Source organism: Pagrus pagrus, assembly GCF_965226575.1.
Source record: "Pagrus pagrus genome assembly, chromosome: 1".
Lineage (NCBI taxonomy): Eukaryota > Metazoa > Chordata > Actinopteri > Spariformes > Sparidae > Pagrus > Pagrus pagrus.
The window spans coordinates 30,201,925-30,218,454 of NC_140185.1; the positions used below are offsets into that span (position 1 = coordinate 30,201,925).

General features: G+C 41.9%; 1 protein-coding gene across 3 annotated transcripts in view; it reads left to right on the forward strand.

The window, feature by feature from the left end:
- The window catches only part of LOC311256055 (talin-2), a 92,636-nt gene that overhangs the window by 34,365 nt on the left and 41,741 nt on the right, over positions 1-16,530 (forward strand). For all 3 annotated transcript variants that reach the window (XM_084350804.1, XM_084350805.1, XM_084350806.1), the window contains 8 exons: positions 9,430-9,601; positions 10,311-10,408; positions 11,398-11,527; positions 11,917-12,069; positions 13,120-13,262; positions 13,380-13,507; positions 13,822-13,885; positions 13,995-14,099. In XM_084350804.1, coding sequence (XP_084206930.1) covers positions 9,466-9,601; positions 10,311-10,408; positions 11,398-11,527; positions 11,917-12,069; positions 13,120-13,262; positions 13,380-13,507; positions 13,822-13,885; positions 13,995-14,099 — 957 coding nt within the window. In that variant the 5' untranslated portion in view covers positions 9,430-9,465. The remainder of the gene's footprint in view (positions 1-9,429; positions 9,602-10,310; positions 10,409-11,397; positions 11,528-11,916; positions 12,070-13,119; positions 13,263-13,379; positions 13,508-13,821; positions 13,886-13,994; positions 14,100-16,530) is intronic.

The window sequence follows — 16,530 nt, forward strand, 5'->3', positions numbered from 1 at the left end:
AGGTTTAAAAAAAAAGGAAGACTGCAGAATAAAGGAGCTGATACCTCTGTCTGCTATCAGTTTTAATCATTTGCTTTTAAACTCTGCATAGTCCAACAATGTTATACGTGCCATGCGAGACCGGGCGACTGCTTTTGGAGAAGCAGCAGGAGTGCCGGTGTAGGAAGTTAAGCTAAGCACTGCTATAGACGGGGTCAGCAGCTAAACTTAATTTAGCCACCTAAAACAAAGGCCAACCTAAAAAAATCTATCATTTAGGTGTTTGCTATGTTCAGGATATTTTCAGTGCTTTACTTTGCAGTCAGTTGGACCTTTTTTGTAAAAAGGCTTACTAGCTCTGCCCTGCAATGCAATGTTGATTCTTTATGTCCATGTTTGTCGACATTGATCCGATCTGGTGAGGAAGTTGATCTTTGCCCGGGATGTGCAGCTTTAACCTCAGTCTTTTACCATTTTATCATGCGTGCATGCAGATTATATCATATTAATGACCATTTTACAGGGTTCACATCTGAAAAAACAAGCTGGGACTCAGTTCTCAGAGTTCAAGCATTAGCTAAAGCTGATAAAATGATCACATAAAATGTAATTCATCCCACCTAAGGAAATTAAGAGTATAAAACAGATGTATGCTAAAGATAAGCTATACTGGTTTGTACATAAAGTGGTCAAAATGGCACACTAGTGGTGCAAAGTGTAGATTCAAGTCTGAAAATTGGCAGGTTTCAGCTCATGCAAGAAAATCCACCGACTGTGAAGATTCTGTGTAAATTAATAGAATTTGGTGCAGCCTGGTCCTATCACGCAGATTTCCCTCATAATAACTCGAGCAGACCCCCTTGAGAGGGTAACAATGAAGCCTGACAAAGTGGTGCATTACACAGCCTAATTATTATTCAGTAGCAGCGCATACAAAATAGATGGATCATAATATGCAACATGCTCCAGAGCAGATTAGTCCCCAGCCATGTACTTGTTAGTTAGATGTAATAAAGCTTGTGCCACAGTAGGCTCCAGACTGAAAGATCTTGTTTTTCGCATTTATTTTTCTCATTCTTTGGAGAGCCGACACGTCTGATTTAATCTTTTCACTCATTCCCTTTCATTCACCACGTGCGAACATGTGTTGTAGCACTTGAAATGCGGCTTCTCTGCTGTCAGATTCATTTTGAAAACAACATGATTGCGTTTCCAGCAGCCCCTCAGCCTCGCTGCATCTCCTGAGGCCATGTGTGGTGTCAGAGTGAGAGCCACGGTCATATGATAAGGTTGTATTGTGCTGTGCAGTGTGCCGTTTTTCCATCGCAGGGCCAAGTGGCATTGCTTTAGGTCGGGAACGGTTCGCTTCTTAACTAGAAGACAATTTTGAGAAACAGTTTGTTTATCTGAAAAAACTTGTTCGACATCTCTGGAGGCAGCAAGTTGGTAAAATGCTGTTTAATTTCAGTTATTGCAGTCAAAAATTATGTCAGTGTGTGCTTTTTCAATTATTAGACGGAAGAGAAAGAGTCCGTGGGGAAATTTTAGAAATGCTCCTTTTCTTCTCACCTGCCTAGAAGGGCAGTCTGTCTGATTGACAGCTGCTTAGTACAAGATTTGACTGGCTGCAATCGAATTAAGGTCACCATCTAAGAAGAAGGATAGTTATCGGTAGTCGAGAATTATTGCAAAATTTAGAGGCATCATCATGAAACCGAAATGAAAAGCCTAAAATATAAACACATCCTTTTTGGGTTTCTGATTCATTCCTCAAAGGAGAACACATTCAATTTCATTTGGACTTTGAACACAGAAATGCTACTCTGGGGTTAACCAAAGACAACAGATGGACTAATTACCATGCCCGTGTTAACCCAGTTTGGCCCCGGTGTTGAAACTAGGCTACCGACATGCTCTGGCCAAATATTTAATATGTTCCCTGGTCCAGAGCTCCTCTCGGGTTGGCCTGTTTCACTTGTGGGCTGCGCTATTATTGGATTAGAGGCCATGTTACTGTAATAGGGCCTGGGCATTCCCAGCAGGCACTGCTCTGCCTCATTGATCTATTGAACAATAGCTACATGTTCTAGTGCTCTGTCTCATTTTCCTTTTATCTCACGAGCCTTTGTCTGACTCGTCGGCCGGCCATTTTTCTCCAAATGAAATCGAAACAGTGGTGAAGTGTAGCCTGCTTTCCTCCTCCTCTGCGCGCTGCTTCTACCCTCCTCTGGTGGGATGTCTGTATTTACTGTACCGACGTCATAGCCGATGTCTCTGAGCTATCGACTTCAACATTGCAACACAAACTAGACCGCTGCAGCTTGAATTGTTGGACATGTGCTTATGTTTGTTCTCTTGGATGTCCTCATCCTGAGACAAGGGAACAGTCTTGGCAGGTGATCAGATTCTTGACACACTGTGCTTAGAGAGTTCAGATAACCTGCTCAGCTAAAGCCCAGGCACACTATCAAGCTATCATTTAAAACTGGTCAAATGTATCTGGAGTAGATTTGTCATTTCTGTGTCCGACCTCCTCCAAAACATGACACATCCAGGGCGCCTTTCCCTCGACTCCAGGCCACAGAGGAGTAGTACAAGTACAGTATCAACTTTCCGAGTGGCCTCACCGCCACAATGTCTTCAGCAGCAGGGAGATGTACATCTTCGGTGTGTGCCTTTTGTGCAGGGTTAATATGATACACGGCTAAAAAGCACCTTCAGGGCTCAGCTGCTTAAAAGCAGCAGATTCTTTCCATGATGGCTGGCTGTGCTTTCTCTTCACTGAAGTGGAAGTTGGTGCCGGCCTTACATGTGCTGAACTGAAGAGAGGCAGTGTGTTTTTTTTTTTTTGTCTTTTCAGAAGCACATTAAAGTATATTTTGACATAAAAGTAGTAGTAGTGGCTCTGTAAGGTATGATGTTAATCGCGCTCACCATCTTGGTTTAGCGTGTTAGCATGCTAATCTTTCAATAACCAGAACTACATGCAAAATACAGCAGAAGGTATTTGGTCCTAAACTGAAGGCACTAGATGGACGGTGAAGGGACCGGAGTTATTCTGATTCATTTTCTGGGGACCCTGAATTTCTGTGCCGAATTTGAAAGCAACATTATGTAACTTTTTTTAACCTTTAAATAACAGCTTCAGAATCATGATACAGTGTGTTGTAATGGGGTGAATGGTGTCTCTGTCTCAGCCACTCCGCCCCCCCATCACTTGTTTCTGCACTATGTAACTTCAGTGAGGAAATGATGTGTTACCACCAGTTATTTTCCGCACATGGTCAGTATAAGCCTGTGTCGCTATATGCTCGAGTGCATACAAACAGCAGATCATTGAATAATCGTCCAATAGCTCCCAGTGAATATTGAATAGCGTTTTTTGCTTGAAATGCCCATGCACCACCCCGAAGCACCAGTATTGTACAAGTTGGTGATGAGACTCGAAAAATCAACTTTCATACAAACAGGAGCTTTAATGGTAAATCTCAGTAATTTCAGTCTTGACCACAGTAATGAACGGACCAACCAGTGCCACCCCTTAAACCTTAAACTAACGCTGCTGGCATTTTTAAAAAGCTTTCAGCCGCATCTCATTTGCATTTCATAACATGACCTCAGTATGAAACACAATGAATATATACAGCGTGCACATTGTACGAGGGGTAGTCACCATATTCCTGGCATTTCCTTTTAATTATTTAGCAGAAGTCCAGTCTGCTATGATTTAATTGGCCCCTGAATGAGCTTCTGCTGTCGTCAGTGTAAACCACATGAAAAATGTTGCTCACAGCAGAGTGCTACTGTTGAATATTCTTTGTTATGTGAGCCAGCAGTGGATCAAAGGAGCGTAGGTGTAACTGGTGCAGTTGGGTTTAAAGTCAGGAGGAGGAGGGATGCTTTGTGCTTATGTATTACAGTGTGGGAGGGTACTGCGTATTAATGATTATGGATTTGAGTGCTCTCTGTCTGTGTGTTTGTTTTTCCCTCGCATCGGCGGTTTGGTGCGTGAAGCCAGCACGTCCCGTTCCTCTGCTCAAAAAGAGCTCTTTGTTGGATGTTGAAAAATTGCATTCATTTCTCATGACTGCAAAAAGGTTCACGATTGCCGCGAAAGGTATCACTGCTGCTCTCTTGTTCGGCAGGAGTTAGCACTCATAGTGAGGAGCAAAGCTGAAAGGGAAGGAGACAGATACAGAGCGATGGCACCCTGGCGCAGCGGGTGGATGAGTCGAACAGTCAGATGCAGCAGGCAGGCAGGTAAATAAAGCATGCAGGCGAGCAGATGGGCCTGCATCCAGGTGGATTTACCAGTATGGTGCTGAAGATAGGGGCGGTGTGGAGGGTTGCTGAAGATGAGGCTGCAGTTCGTCATCTCAATTTGCAAGCGGCGTGTCATCAGCCTCACGTGTCGTGTTTCTGCTCCTCTTATTTGGTCATTTCTTGTGCTGCTCAAACTTCCTGTGCTTCCGCTTCTGTAATTCTATCAACTTATTAGTCATGAATGACCCGAACAGGCTGTTTAGTCCCTTTAAATGCCAAGTCAAGGATTGGATAATCAAGTCAATTTTTTTTTTCATTTTTCTTTCCATTCAACAGTTCCCCATGATTAAGATATGAGTCTGACCAGACCCACAATAAGCCCATCAAAGTAATTGCTACTGGCATGGTTCAAAATGGCCTCTCTTTGAGAGATTTTCAACAATTATTTAATGGATTGCAATTAAATTTTGTACAGACAGTCATGTTCCCCTCTGGGTGGATTTTAATGACTAACTTTGGTCATTAACCTTAACTTTTCTTCTGGTGGCTTTGGTTTATGATTTAAATACATGCAAAACCCACTGATGTTCCCATCAGCCTTAGCTGTAGCTACTCTGTGTTCAGTGTTTATTAGCAAATGTTAGCATGCTGACAGGCCAAACTAAGATGGAGTACATAGCGTCATGCTAATGATCAGCATGCTATTATTTTCATTGTGGCCATGTTCGCATCATTGATGTTAGCAATTAGCTTGAAGCACCATTGACTATTATGAATCCTGCATGCATGTTTTTATTCATTGTGTTTTATTGTGCTGATTCTGATGGTAGAGATGGTGTTGATACACATGTTAACAGTATCCTTATTGATATTATTACCTTTAAAACCCGTCCTACTCTTCAAAAATAGTTCATATCCATATCTACTAATTATTGTGATTCTCTTACGCTCTCTCTTACTTTCTAAATGGTGAGAGCAACGGGTTAAATTGCTTTTGGTCCACACATGATTACTAAAGTGGGTTTTGTTACTGCTGTATGCACACTGGAGCCTTATTCCCACCCTGGATTTGTTAGCAGCCCAATGAATTGGTTGAACTCGAGTGTTGTAGGGGTTTTACAATCACATTTGATCTCAGCAAATCCTTTCTCATCGCAGGGAAGGGAAAATGTATAATAGGATGCTTTGGCGGTAATCCATCTTTGATGGAGGCTCTGCCATGTCTTGATTCAGGATGAAGGAAAGGTTTACCTTTAATTTTTTTTCAACTTGGCTCTTTATTGAAGCTCTGTGCTCACAATCGAGCTCATAATTTGTTTTGTTTCGCATCATTTGTGTTTAATCAGATGAAAGGTTTGATGTTAAACAGGCTGCAGATGCCATATTTGTTTATGAAACAAATCATTTCTTATTTGTGATGTGTTTGTGTGCAGCAAAAGATGTTATAAATCACACATGATTCACATCAGGACTCAACATGGTTCCAGGAAGGATAACAGAAAACATGCTGTGTGACATAATCTATTTTTTTTTTTTCCACTACTGCTCACACTGAAAAGGATTTTTGTTAGCGGGTCAAGGCGGCAGCAGAGTTTGTGGACTGGTTAAAGCACCACAGGAATCTTTTTTTTTTTTTACCTGCATGGTTGAAAATAATCTGGTTCAGTTGGGTAAAAGGAGCAGAGCAGCCTGTCGGGCCTTCAGGTCAAATTGGTTATCTGGTTATATTTCAGTATTGACGCAGACCATTTGTGTTCTCTCCCTAAAAGACTTTCTTTTCATTCTTCTGTATTTTATAGTATATAATCTTTCAGAATATTCTGACCTGGCAACAATGATGTGAATCAAAGAGAAAATGACAGAGGACTTGTACGTATTTGTCTGACAAACGCTGATATCCACGCAGACATTAGAGCTGGATTGTCAGCTGTTCCACCTGATGATTGCTCTTTTAGCATTAGTCAAATCACTTGATGTTAGTAAGTGACTGACGTGGATACAATTGAAGGACGTAGTTGGGAATAAAAAGAAAGAAACAAAACATTTTCATTAAACTCGAGCACTGGGACCTGCTGGTTTCACATTACAAATACAATTAGAGCGAAATGAAAAGGCGCCTCAGGGTTTGCTTGATTGCCGGAAAGTTAGTCACGTTAAAGATGTTGAACCATGATGCGGCATTATGTTCCAATCCAAAAGTGATTTTCTGTGTGTGTAGTTACACGGCCATAAATAGCTTCCTCTAGTCCCATTCTGTAGTCCTGCTGAGCCTGCTGGTGCTTCCACTGATAACATTTCATCTTATTATTAGTTTATCGTGCTCCTTCCTCATCGCTTCCTCTTATCTCTTTACTTCTTCCTGCTGTTTGTCCAACCATTCTTCAAGGCTTGTAGAGGCTGATGCGGCAGAGATTACGAGTCTAAAAGAGGAATATCACATTATTTCTGTGGTTTGTTTGTTGAGGCGAACAAACCACCAAAAGGTAAAAAAAAAGAAATAAAAAGCAAAAAAAGCAGACCACCTCCAGTATGCGATTTAATCAGAACAGAAAAAGAGAGGGAACATTTTTGACTGACTCTTAAACAGATGGCGGTGCTCTGTTGATTCAATACAGGATTTGTAGTATTTTTTTAAAAATGCTTTCATATACTTTATAATAACACTCAGTTCTGTCTGTTTCCACAACGTCGCTTATGTTGCTTTCATTCAATGAATTAACTCTTTTAAGGGACTCTCTGGGAGTTTCCTTCCCCCGAGAGGCCTTTTTATTCAGTGTCAGGTTGGGTTGAACATTGTGGGATCACCAGAATCATGTTTGATATCTGTTTCAGGGATGGTGTTTGACCTTAAAGCTTAGTCAGACTCTGAAGTGTAAGAAAATGTTTGGCTTTGGTCCAACTGCTATCAACAGGAGGTTTGTGGAAGAGCTTGACTGATTAAGAGGGAGCCCAAAGCAATAAGCGAGACAAATTTACAGGCCGTATTAAGAAGTCATGCACCAATGAAGGCGGTTAATAAAACAAACCAAAAAAAAAAAAAGTGTATTATTATTCTCAGAGTATTTTTTTAATGATGTGCTTCAGAGGCTTCTTTGAAAAGCTGTTTAAAATGTTGCTCGGTTTGGTGATATTATGTCTAAATACAGTAATTGTGTTTTATAGTAGGGATCAATGCTAATCTCTTTTGGCGCCTCAGCTGTGGCACGTTACTACACATTACTATGTTCAGGTTGCTATGGACCAGTTTGACATTGTGAAGCCAGACGAACACCTTCACTCTTACATGTGAACACATCTCACATAGGACCCAGATTCTGAACGTCTGAGTCAGGGTCAGAGGCTGAGCTGAGCAGAGGAGGGGCTGCCTGCGCACTGCAGCCATGAACCAGACTGACTTCTCACCTTTGACCTCCCAGGCACAGAGGAGCCCTGTGTCTCCATTGGTCCCAGACAGGAGGGGCTCTGTATGGGAGGTCACAGATCACCTCCCCTTCTTCTTCTTCTTCCTCCTGCAGTAAATCTCTGTGAATCACAGCAGTGTTGATTTATTCATATATTCATCAACTGCAATGAAACAATTTGTGAACACAACAATGACATATGTTGATGAAGGGTAACAGTCATCCAGGTCATGGTAATTCTACGTGCTGTATCGTAGGCGGCTGGACTTGTTTCAGTTTGTTGAAGAAGTTTCACCTCTCTTCCAAGAGGCTTCTGTCTGTCCATGCCACCTGGTATTTGACTCAGGGCGGTGTGCTTTGTGCTAATGTTAGCCACTGAATGAGTCTGTTGCTGCCACAGCGGCTCTGTTCTATGACTCAGGGGCTGTGTGCTTTGTGCTTCTCGGTTAGCGGCTGAACGACAATCTGTCGCTGCCGCTCGCTTGTTCTTTGGCTCCAGGGCTGTGTGCTTTGTGCTACTGTGTTAGCTAGCTGCTAAAGAGCAGGCTCATTGGCTGTGTGCTGGGAGCACAGCACATCGTTGTAATTGCTAACTGCATCCAACTACTTTATGTCTCACTCATATTAAGGAAACAACCTAATATTACCATAATGAATGTTCTCAGCTACCAGCAACTGGCGTACTTACTTGCTCGCTGCTGGACATGGGTAACACATTTTGTCCCTTCATAGTTTTTAACATGTTGAATGACAATAAACTGAACTGAACTTCTCGATATTCTCTTTTAATTATAGTTTTGAATCTATAATGCACAATTTAAGGTAATTTTAGATTTTAAGCAGTGAGACAGACATTACATAACCATCAACAGATGAGGTAGCAAGCTTACAGCTCAATCTTGTGTGTTGTTTTCCCACAGTGTGCTGTTCAGGATGTTTTTGCAGTTAACTTTATAAGTGGTAAGAAATGGAAGCACGCTGTTAGTAGACGGTTTCTTGAGAGGATAACAGGCTGGAAATTGCTTTTCTGCGACTGCATGTGTGAAGATGACGATGTGTGTTCAGACTCTTCTTGATGTGTCACTGGCAAAGAAACCGATTTTAGAATTGCAGTGTTCGAGAAGAGGTTTATTTTGCACATGCAATACGAAAAACGATTGCGACGGGTCGACTCTCCAGTTCCAGCTGTTGAGGATAACATTGGGTGCTGTATTTTTACCTTTGTAGTCTCTTATTTCTGTCTCTCCTTTGTCCCTAGCAGGGACCAGATGGTCCGCTTTTCAAAAAGTGATACATTTGTTGTCGGCTCTTTTGTTTTATGAAGCATAACAATGGCTTTGCTGTGCACAAATTAGCACTTTCTTCACATTCATACAATTTCATTGTTTGTGACAGTACGAGGGAAAGACTTTTTCTCAAGTGTGTGTGTGTGTGTGTGTGTGTCATAACAGCATGCCTAACTACAAGAAAGCACAGTAGCGTGAAGTGACAAATAGCTCTAGACAGGAAAAATAAAAAAAGATGTTACCTGTTTTATCAACCAGAGCAGTGATGCCACAGAGGATTAATGTAATGGTATATTCAAATCTAAAAAATCACAATTATCCCATTACCAAGAGAAATGTGAATCAGTCTGTGTGCTCCCTCTCTTTAACAAAAACAAAGCCCTCCTTCTCATTCATCACAATCAATGAGTTTCATCACTGTTCTCAGGTTTTTTCAGACCTCCTGGACTCGTGCCATGCAGTAAACTCGCCCTCTCCTGCTCTGTCCTTGTTCTGTGCAGGTGTAGCTGCGGCCCCCGCCCACACTGCCTGCCAAGATGGTGGTGTTGTCGCTGAAAATCTGCATTCGCCAGTGCAACGTCGTGAAGACGATGCAGTTTGAGCCCTCCACAGCTGTCTATGACGCCTGCAGGATAATCAGAGAGAGGGTCCCTGAGGCTCAGACCGGACAGGGTGAGAGCGATTAAACAGACATTTCACAGGAAGAAGTAAAGGGGAGTAAAGCGTGAAAGAAACAGGGATGGAAATCAGTAACAAATGCAGAATGACAGCCATCGACAGTTCAGGTTGTAGGTAGGATGTGTGTCCCTGGTGTTAACACACATTAGTCAAGATTTTTCAATCTGTAGCAACTTTTTACAACTTCTTAAAATGTCCAAGTTGAGTCTCATTTAGCAGATACTCCAGTTTGAGTGTTTGGGGCTCACAAACTGGTATTAATATTCTTAACGCAGCATTCAATAAGCAAAAACAACAAAAACATTGTAATATTTTTGAGTCAGAAAACCATTTTTGACCCTTAGATTCACTTATTTAATTTTCTGTCTTCTGTATTATGAAATATTGTCTTATCAACTAACTCTGTGATCAGACTACTGATATGTTTTGTCATCTGCCTGTTGGCGACCATGGAGCCTTTTTTTCATGATTTGCGTTACTGATATAGGTGATCAAAAGGAGGTGGCAGGGTCCGACTTTACCGTTTCCACCTGTCAACACCAGCATCACTGTTTATACTCCTATCACAATGTTTACAGATTTGCATAAGGTGTGCTGTAAGGAGTAACTAGCTGAAGTTTGAATTGTACTTTGAGCCCGGCATGAGAAATAACTTCCGTCAGGTCAGTTTCTAAAGTGCTGATGTTTCTCCTCACTGCTCCAGCTTCAGACTACGGCCTGTTTCTGTCTGATGAAGACCCCCGGAAAGGCATCTGGCTGGAGTCAGGAAGGACATTGGACTACTACATGCTCCGCAATGGGGTAAATAATTACAACTTTAATCAATTATACACCCAGTGTTGTTTCAGTAACCTGCAGACCATCACTCTCAATGCTTCTAATGGCCAACTACTACAAGATGTTGGGATGTTGATGATTAATAATTAATCAGTTTATCGCCATTAAGAATTTAACAGATTAAAAGACGTTCTATACAAACTGATATTATACGTTTTAGTCACAATATGGGTTGGATTTCGTTCTGCTATATAGTATATTATGAAGGACTAACTGATAATCTATTGTTAAGGCAGCTGACTATCAATTAAAGCAATGGCTTTAAATCTGCAATAGTCTTTAAATAGCTCGCTGACAAAGCGCTTTATGATGGAGAAAATCTAAACAATTTCATACGCTGAAAGGTTTGTGTAAAAGCTGAAAGGCGAGCAGTTTTAAAAACGACTGAGAATAAAGACGTGTACAATAGAGTTTACGGTTAAATCCCACACAGGGGAACAAAAGCAGCGAAGCAGAATGAGAGAAAGCGCGGGATAAAATTGGATATCAAGGACATCAAAGGCAGCTTTTTAAAAAGTGAATTTAAAGAAGCCAGCTGTAGATCCTCAGCCAGGCTCTGATCCGCCCTGCCAAAGGCCCGGCCCGACTCTGGTTTGTCGTGTAGCGCTCCCTCTCAGTACATCTGTGGGTTTGGTTTCGCAGCTCTTAATGGTTTCTCCTCCTTCAAATCCACCAAAGGCAACCCAGGTAGAAGGCATGACTGTGACCAATTATTCTGAACCAAATCTCTCCTCATTGTTGTGATTGGAAGGGAGCAGCGGGCTGTGATAGGCAGCCGTTAAATAAGGTTTTCTGGCCTATATTCTCCCCTCTCTCCACGCAACCTGGATGCATTTGATCATTTTCCCAGCGGGTACATTCAGCCCCTCTCTCTCTCTTACATTTAATTCCTGAATTCCCATCTCCTCTTTTATTTCTTTGTTCTTCAATCTCTCTCTTTTGTCTTTGTGCAGGATATCCTTGAATACAAGAAGAAGCAGAGGCCCCAGAAAATCAAAATGCTGGATGGGGCCGTTAAGACCATCATGGTGGACGACTCCAAAACAGTGGGAGAGCTGCTTGTGACTATATGCAGTAGAATAGGTACATAGCTTTGTTTACTAGCCCTTTTTATTCATGCTTAAGTAGTTTCGTGAAGTCTTCTGTCCAGTTTTAACATCTTTTTAACCGCCACTTGTCCTTTATTAGGTATTTACAACACGTACGCATTGAAATTCAGTGTCACAAACTGTTAGAGCATCTTTGTTTCCCTTCAGAAAGCGCGCCGATTGATCCCTCTGCTATTAGGAAATAGAAACAGAATGTTAATACACTAAATTAACGCTTTTAACAGCTTTTACAAACACAGACAGACTCGCAAAGCATTAAGAAGAAAATCCCATCAAACTCATTTGTCCTCAATCAAACATGTGTCCAACTTGTCTCTGGTGGGATATTGGAAATCATTATTTGTTGTCTCTTTTCAATTCCAGGCATCACAAACTACGAGGAATACTCTCTAATCCAGGACACAGTGGAGGAGAAGAAGGAGGACGGGATGGGTACGCTGAAAAAAGACAGGACGCTGCTGCGAGACGAGAGAAAAATGGAGAAGCTGAAAGCCAAATTACACACAGACGACGACTGTGAGTTGAATTATATTTGATCCGATGGTGTAGCTGATGGTGGTCTGCCCTGATCTTGTTTATACTAATGACAATTACCACAGTCATTATCAAATTAAATGCAATGCAGTTTTTCTGTATACATACAGCTCAGTTGCTAGAACAAATGTTGGCAATGTCTGGTCCTGCAAACCGTGGATATCTTGAAGCTTTACATTTCCAAAACTACCTGTTTTGGTTGCCACAAACACGGGTGGAGACGTCCCGGGGTCTCCTTAAAAATACCCAGTGGTGTCGCACTGACAAACAATGAAATGTTGTGATGCCTCATTAAAAATGTCCTGTGGCTTCACACTTACAAATGTTGAAACACAGTCTCGAAATGCGTCACTGGTTTTTGCAGCCTTCCCACCTACAACTCCGCCATCATCCCACCTCCTGATATGAAGGTCAAGTCACATCTTTGTTGAAATGTCAGTGTTGTTAATCTTTTTAACCGGGCGACTGGGCTGACACATATTAAAGAATAAATAGAATATACACAGCAAGTTGCACACATTAGTTCTTACCCTGAAAGAAATTCAGTACAAGCCTCCAGATCTTATAAAAACAACCCCTCTAACCTCTAACTTCATTATAACATCTCCGTTCGTTTTCCCTTTCTCATACCTGGGTACAGTTTCCATTTACTCCACTGGCAAGATGAACTTTTCTGCCATCACCATTCTGAACAAAACAGCCATTTTTTGTTGTACTTAGTGGAAAAAGATGAGGAGCTATTTTCCCCAATAATGACTATGAGCGATGCTTCCTCAAAGCTTACGAGACACATTGAACTACACCCCAAATATAGCAAATATTTATCTTTCACAACATGGTGGCCCGTTTTAACAGCTACCTGTAATATTTACGATATTTCACTGTGATCTTGAATTCATGTGAGTCAATCCTTCACTTTCTCTGTACTACACAGATTGGGTTAATTAAAGAAATGATTATTAACTGGTGCACACATCTGGATTTGGCTCTTTTGTATAATCTGACTCTTGTGGCTGCACTTTGTGTCGTCAGTGAACTGGCTGGACCACAGCAGAACGTTCAGAGAGCAGGGCGTGGACGAGAACGAGACCCTTCTGCTCAGACGCAAGTTCTTCTACTCGGACCAGAACGTGGACTCCCGAGACCCGGTCCAGCTCAATCTGCTTTACGTGCAGGTCTGACCCGCCTTCCCTGAAGTCTGTCCGTCAGATGCGTCTCCAGCTAAACCAGATCCATTGACTGGACTTGACAGCGCTTCAGAGTGAATGAAAGGTTTTCTTTTTGTCTTTCAGGCTCGAGATGACATCCTAAACGGTTCTCACCCCGTGTCTTTTGACAAGGCCGGTGAGTTCGGAGGCATCCAGGCCCAGATCCAGTTCGGACCTCACGCAGAGCACAAACACAAACCTGGATTCTTAGAGTAAGGGTCCATCCCAGATTTCCCAGTGGAACAACTTGGAAAAAGAGTCGATTCATATTGAATGAATTGGCGTCTTTTACCAGATTGTTTGCCAAATTTTGGGTGTATAACTTGTTTAATTTGAAGTCGGTCGACTGTAAGTTAAAGAATTCAACCTTTCATGAAAGCAGCGATAGAAACATTTGTATTTGTATCATAAATCCAGCATCAGGAGTGAGTAAGATTGATTTGTTTTTCAAGGCTGTGGCAGAAACGACGAGGTCGTGTTTTTTATCTGACTTTCAGCTTCTTGTTGTTTTTCATTTGTTTCCCAGCCTGAAGGAGTTTCTACCCAAAGAATACATAAAGCAAAGAAATTCTGAGAAGAAAGTATTCCAGGTGTGGTCACTTTTTTTTTTTTAAGAAATGCACATATTTGCTTTACACTTGCTTGACAATTGTGCACCAACTGCTCAGAGGCTGAATACACGTTTAATCCAACCTGCAGGAGCACAAAAACTGTGGGGAAATGACGGAGATCGAAGCAAAAGTGAAATACGTCAAACTGGCTCGGTCTCTGCGGACGTACGGCGTCTCCTTCTTCCTGGTCAAGGTCAGTGGTAACACACACACACACACACACACACACACACTAACACTGCACCTTTGTATGAATCAGTAAGAAGATCATATACCACGAAAAAGTGAAAAATGTAGCCAGAAGTTCTTTTTGAATTAAATTATTTAAATAAGGGGGGGAAGCAGGTTTTGGAGTTGGCTGAAACTCAGTTGAAGCCTTTTATCTCCGGAGTGTGAAATCTGCTCTCTGGGCCCGGTGTTAACTGGATAAAGAAGTTGCAGGCAGAACTGAGGAGGTTGCAAAATTGTCTGTGTCCACTTGAACCTTCAAAGCTTCTAATGTCGCCCAAACCAAAGAAGGGAAAACGGCTACTCGAACACGCGATTGGGGCAATTTTAAAAAGAAATCCTTTTCTGATGTGAAAGTCTTTAAAAGTTTGAAACAAGATCTCCAAAGAAACGTCTGAAAACTTCAGAAAAACAAGGTGTGCATTTTTTTCTTGCACCTGTTGTAGATGATGTAATATGTCCAAAAATGCTCAAACTTTTAGCAGCTCCATGTTTATTTATTGCCAGTATTCAGTTTTCTCTTTTGCTACATACATTATGTTTTTACGATCCCTATTGAGATTATTTATACATTAATTTAAAGTATTTTTATCACTGGCAAATGTAAAAACAACATTTCTGCATTAACTGGGTCAGATAAACTCAAACCCAGTCTTGTAAGAAAGCTGTTTTCCCCTCATATGACTCATGCATTTTTCTGTTTTCACTAACACACACATACAAGCACACACCAGCAGCACCTCTTCTGCATGGAGTTCAGCGTGTTGCTGGAAGGAAACCAAATGTGTCTGTGCAGCCGAGTGTGGGACTAAAGATTATTTCAGAGCCAGTGGGGGGGGGGGAGGAAGTGGAGTGAATGAGGGCGACTCGGAGGCAAACCCGGGACACTTAACTCTCCCAAATAAGTCCAACTGCCAGCAGATGTCTGCTGGAGGGAGCAATTTGCTTATTTCCAGTGTAAGTGCTATGACAAGAGTGACAAGTCAACTCTTTTTTTTTCGTATTTCCCCTTCTCATTTGTCGCCAAGAGGACAACCTGCATAAAGTCATGGGGGAAACCTTCCCCGTCTGTATCAGTAAATTGCTTTCCAGTTGTCACCTTTTTCTGACTTCTTTGCTGAGCTCTCGTAGAAAATGAGATCATTTCTGGTAATTGCTCGGGAGAAAAAAAACCTCAATAGTGCTGCTCTTACTGACTCTGCCAGACAGTTCTTGGCTTTTCATCAGTAGCTCTCAGCGCCAGAGGATAAGGGCAGAGATGAGGTACAACAAAAAAAACAAAAAAACCTCCATTAGATCGGAGCTCAACCCCATTAAATCTTCATTTGCGGCAGCTCACACATTCCACAGACCTGCACATCCACACTGTAACTTTCCTTTCACTCCTTTTTTCAGGGTAAAACACACAAGTCTTAAACCATATCCCTCCTCCTGGCCTTGGATCTGTGTTCCCCTTGATCAGTTTGACATCTTATCTGCTCACCTTGGTCGTTTCTGTCGCCCTCGAGTGTAATCCAGTGGAGCAGAAACATCTTAAAAATAACGCTGGAAAAAAAATGCAGCCTATAGAGCCTAACCCATAACCCCTCTGGAGGCCCCCGGAGAGTTTACAGGCCCTGCAGGACTTTTTTACACAACTCACCTCCCTGCCCTCACGTCACAGCCCATCACGATCCGTCCGTCTGCAGCTCCTGGAGAAAGTAACGCTTTCTCTTTCCACGCCAGGGGAAGCAAAATGAGTTTGACTCAAAGTATGACATTGGAGGCTTAATGAATACAAGAGGAGGTTGAGAGTTTTTGACAGGCAGATAAAGAAATGATTAAGACATAACGCTTTAATTACTAGCAGAGAAGAGTTTTGGGGGTTTTTTTTTCCTTATTGGTTAGACGGATGAATACCAATCTTGGCAAGTCGTCGTGACAGCAAAATTAAGAGTTTCAAGCAGCCCTGCCTCTGAATTTAAATTGTGTTGCTTGAAACTGATAATCTGTCCTTTTATTCTAAATGCCTTTTATTTCGAGTAATAAACTCAGCAGGCAGCGGGATACGGAAATTAAAGGACGTGAATGTGGAGGAGCAAAACTGACATTTAAAATTGTTTGCATCATTTAGTTTGGTGTCTTGTTGGTTTATCACTTGTTTCACTTGTTATTTCTACCTTTATACAATGTGGTCCAACACAGAGCTTCAATTAAAGGTCTCCAGCAGTCAAACTGAGGGTACTTGGAGTTTTATTGTGGACGATAACGGTCCTTCATATACTGCAGACAGTGTTATGAGTGAATAGAAACCCATACTGCTGTCAGAGGCGTCGCTCGTGCTTCGAGTGTGCGGTGAGAATGCGACCATGTCAGTTTAAGGTATAGCAGTTTGATTAGTATTTTTTTTAGATAAG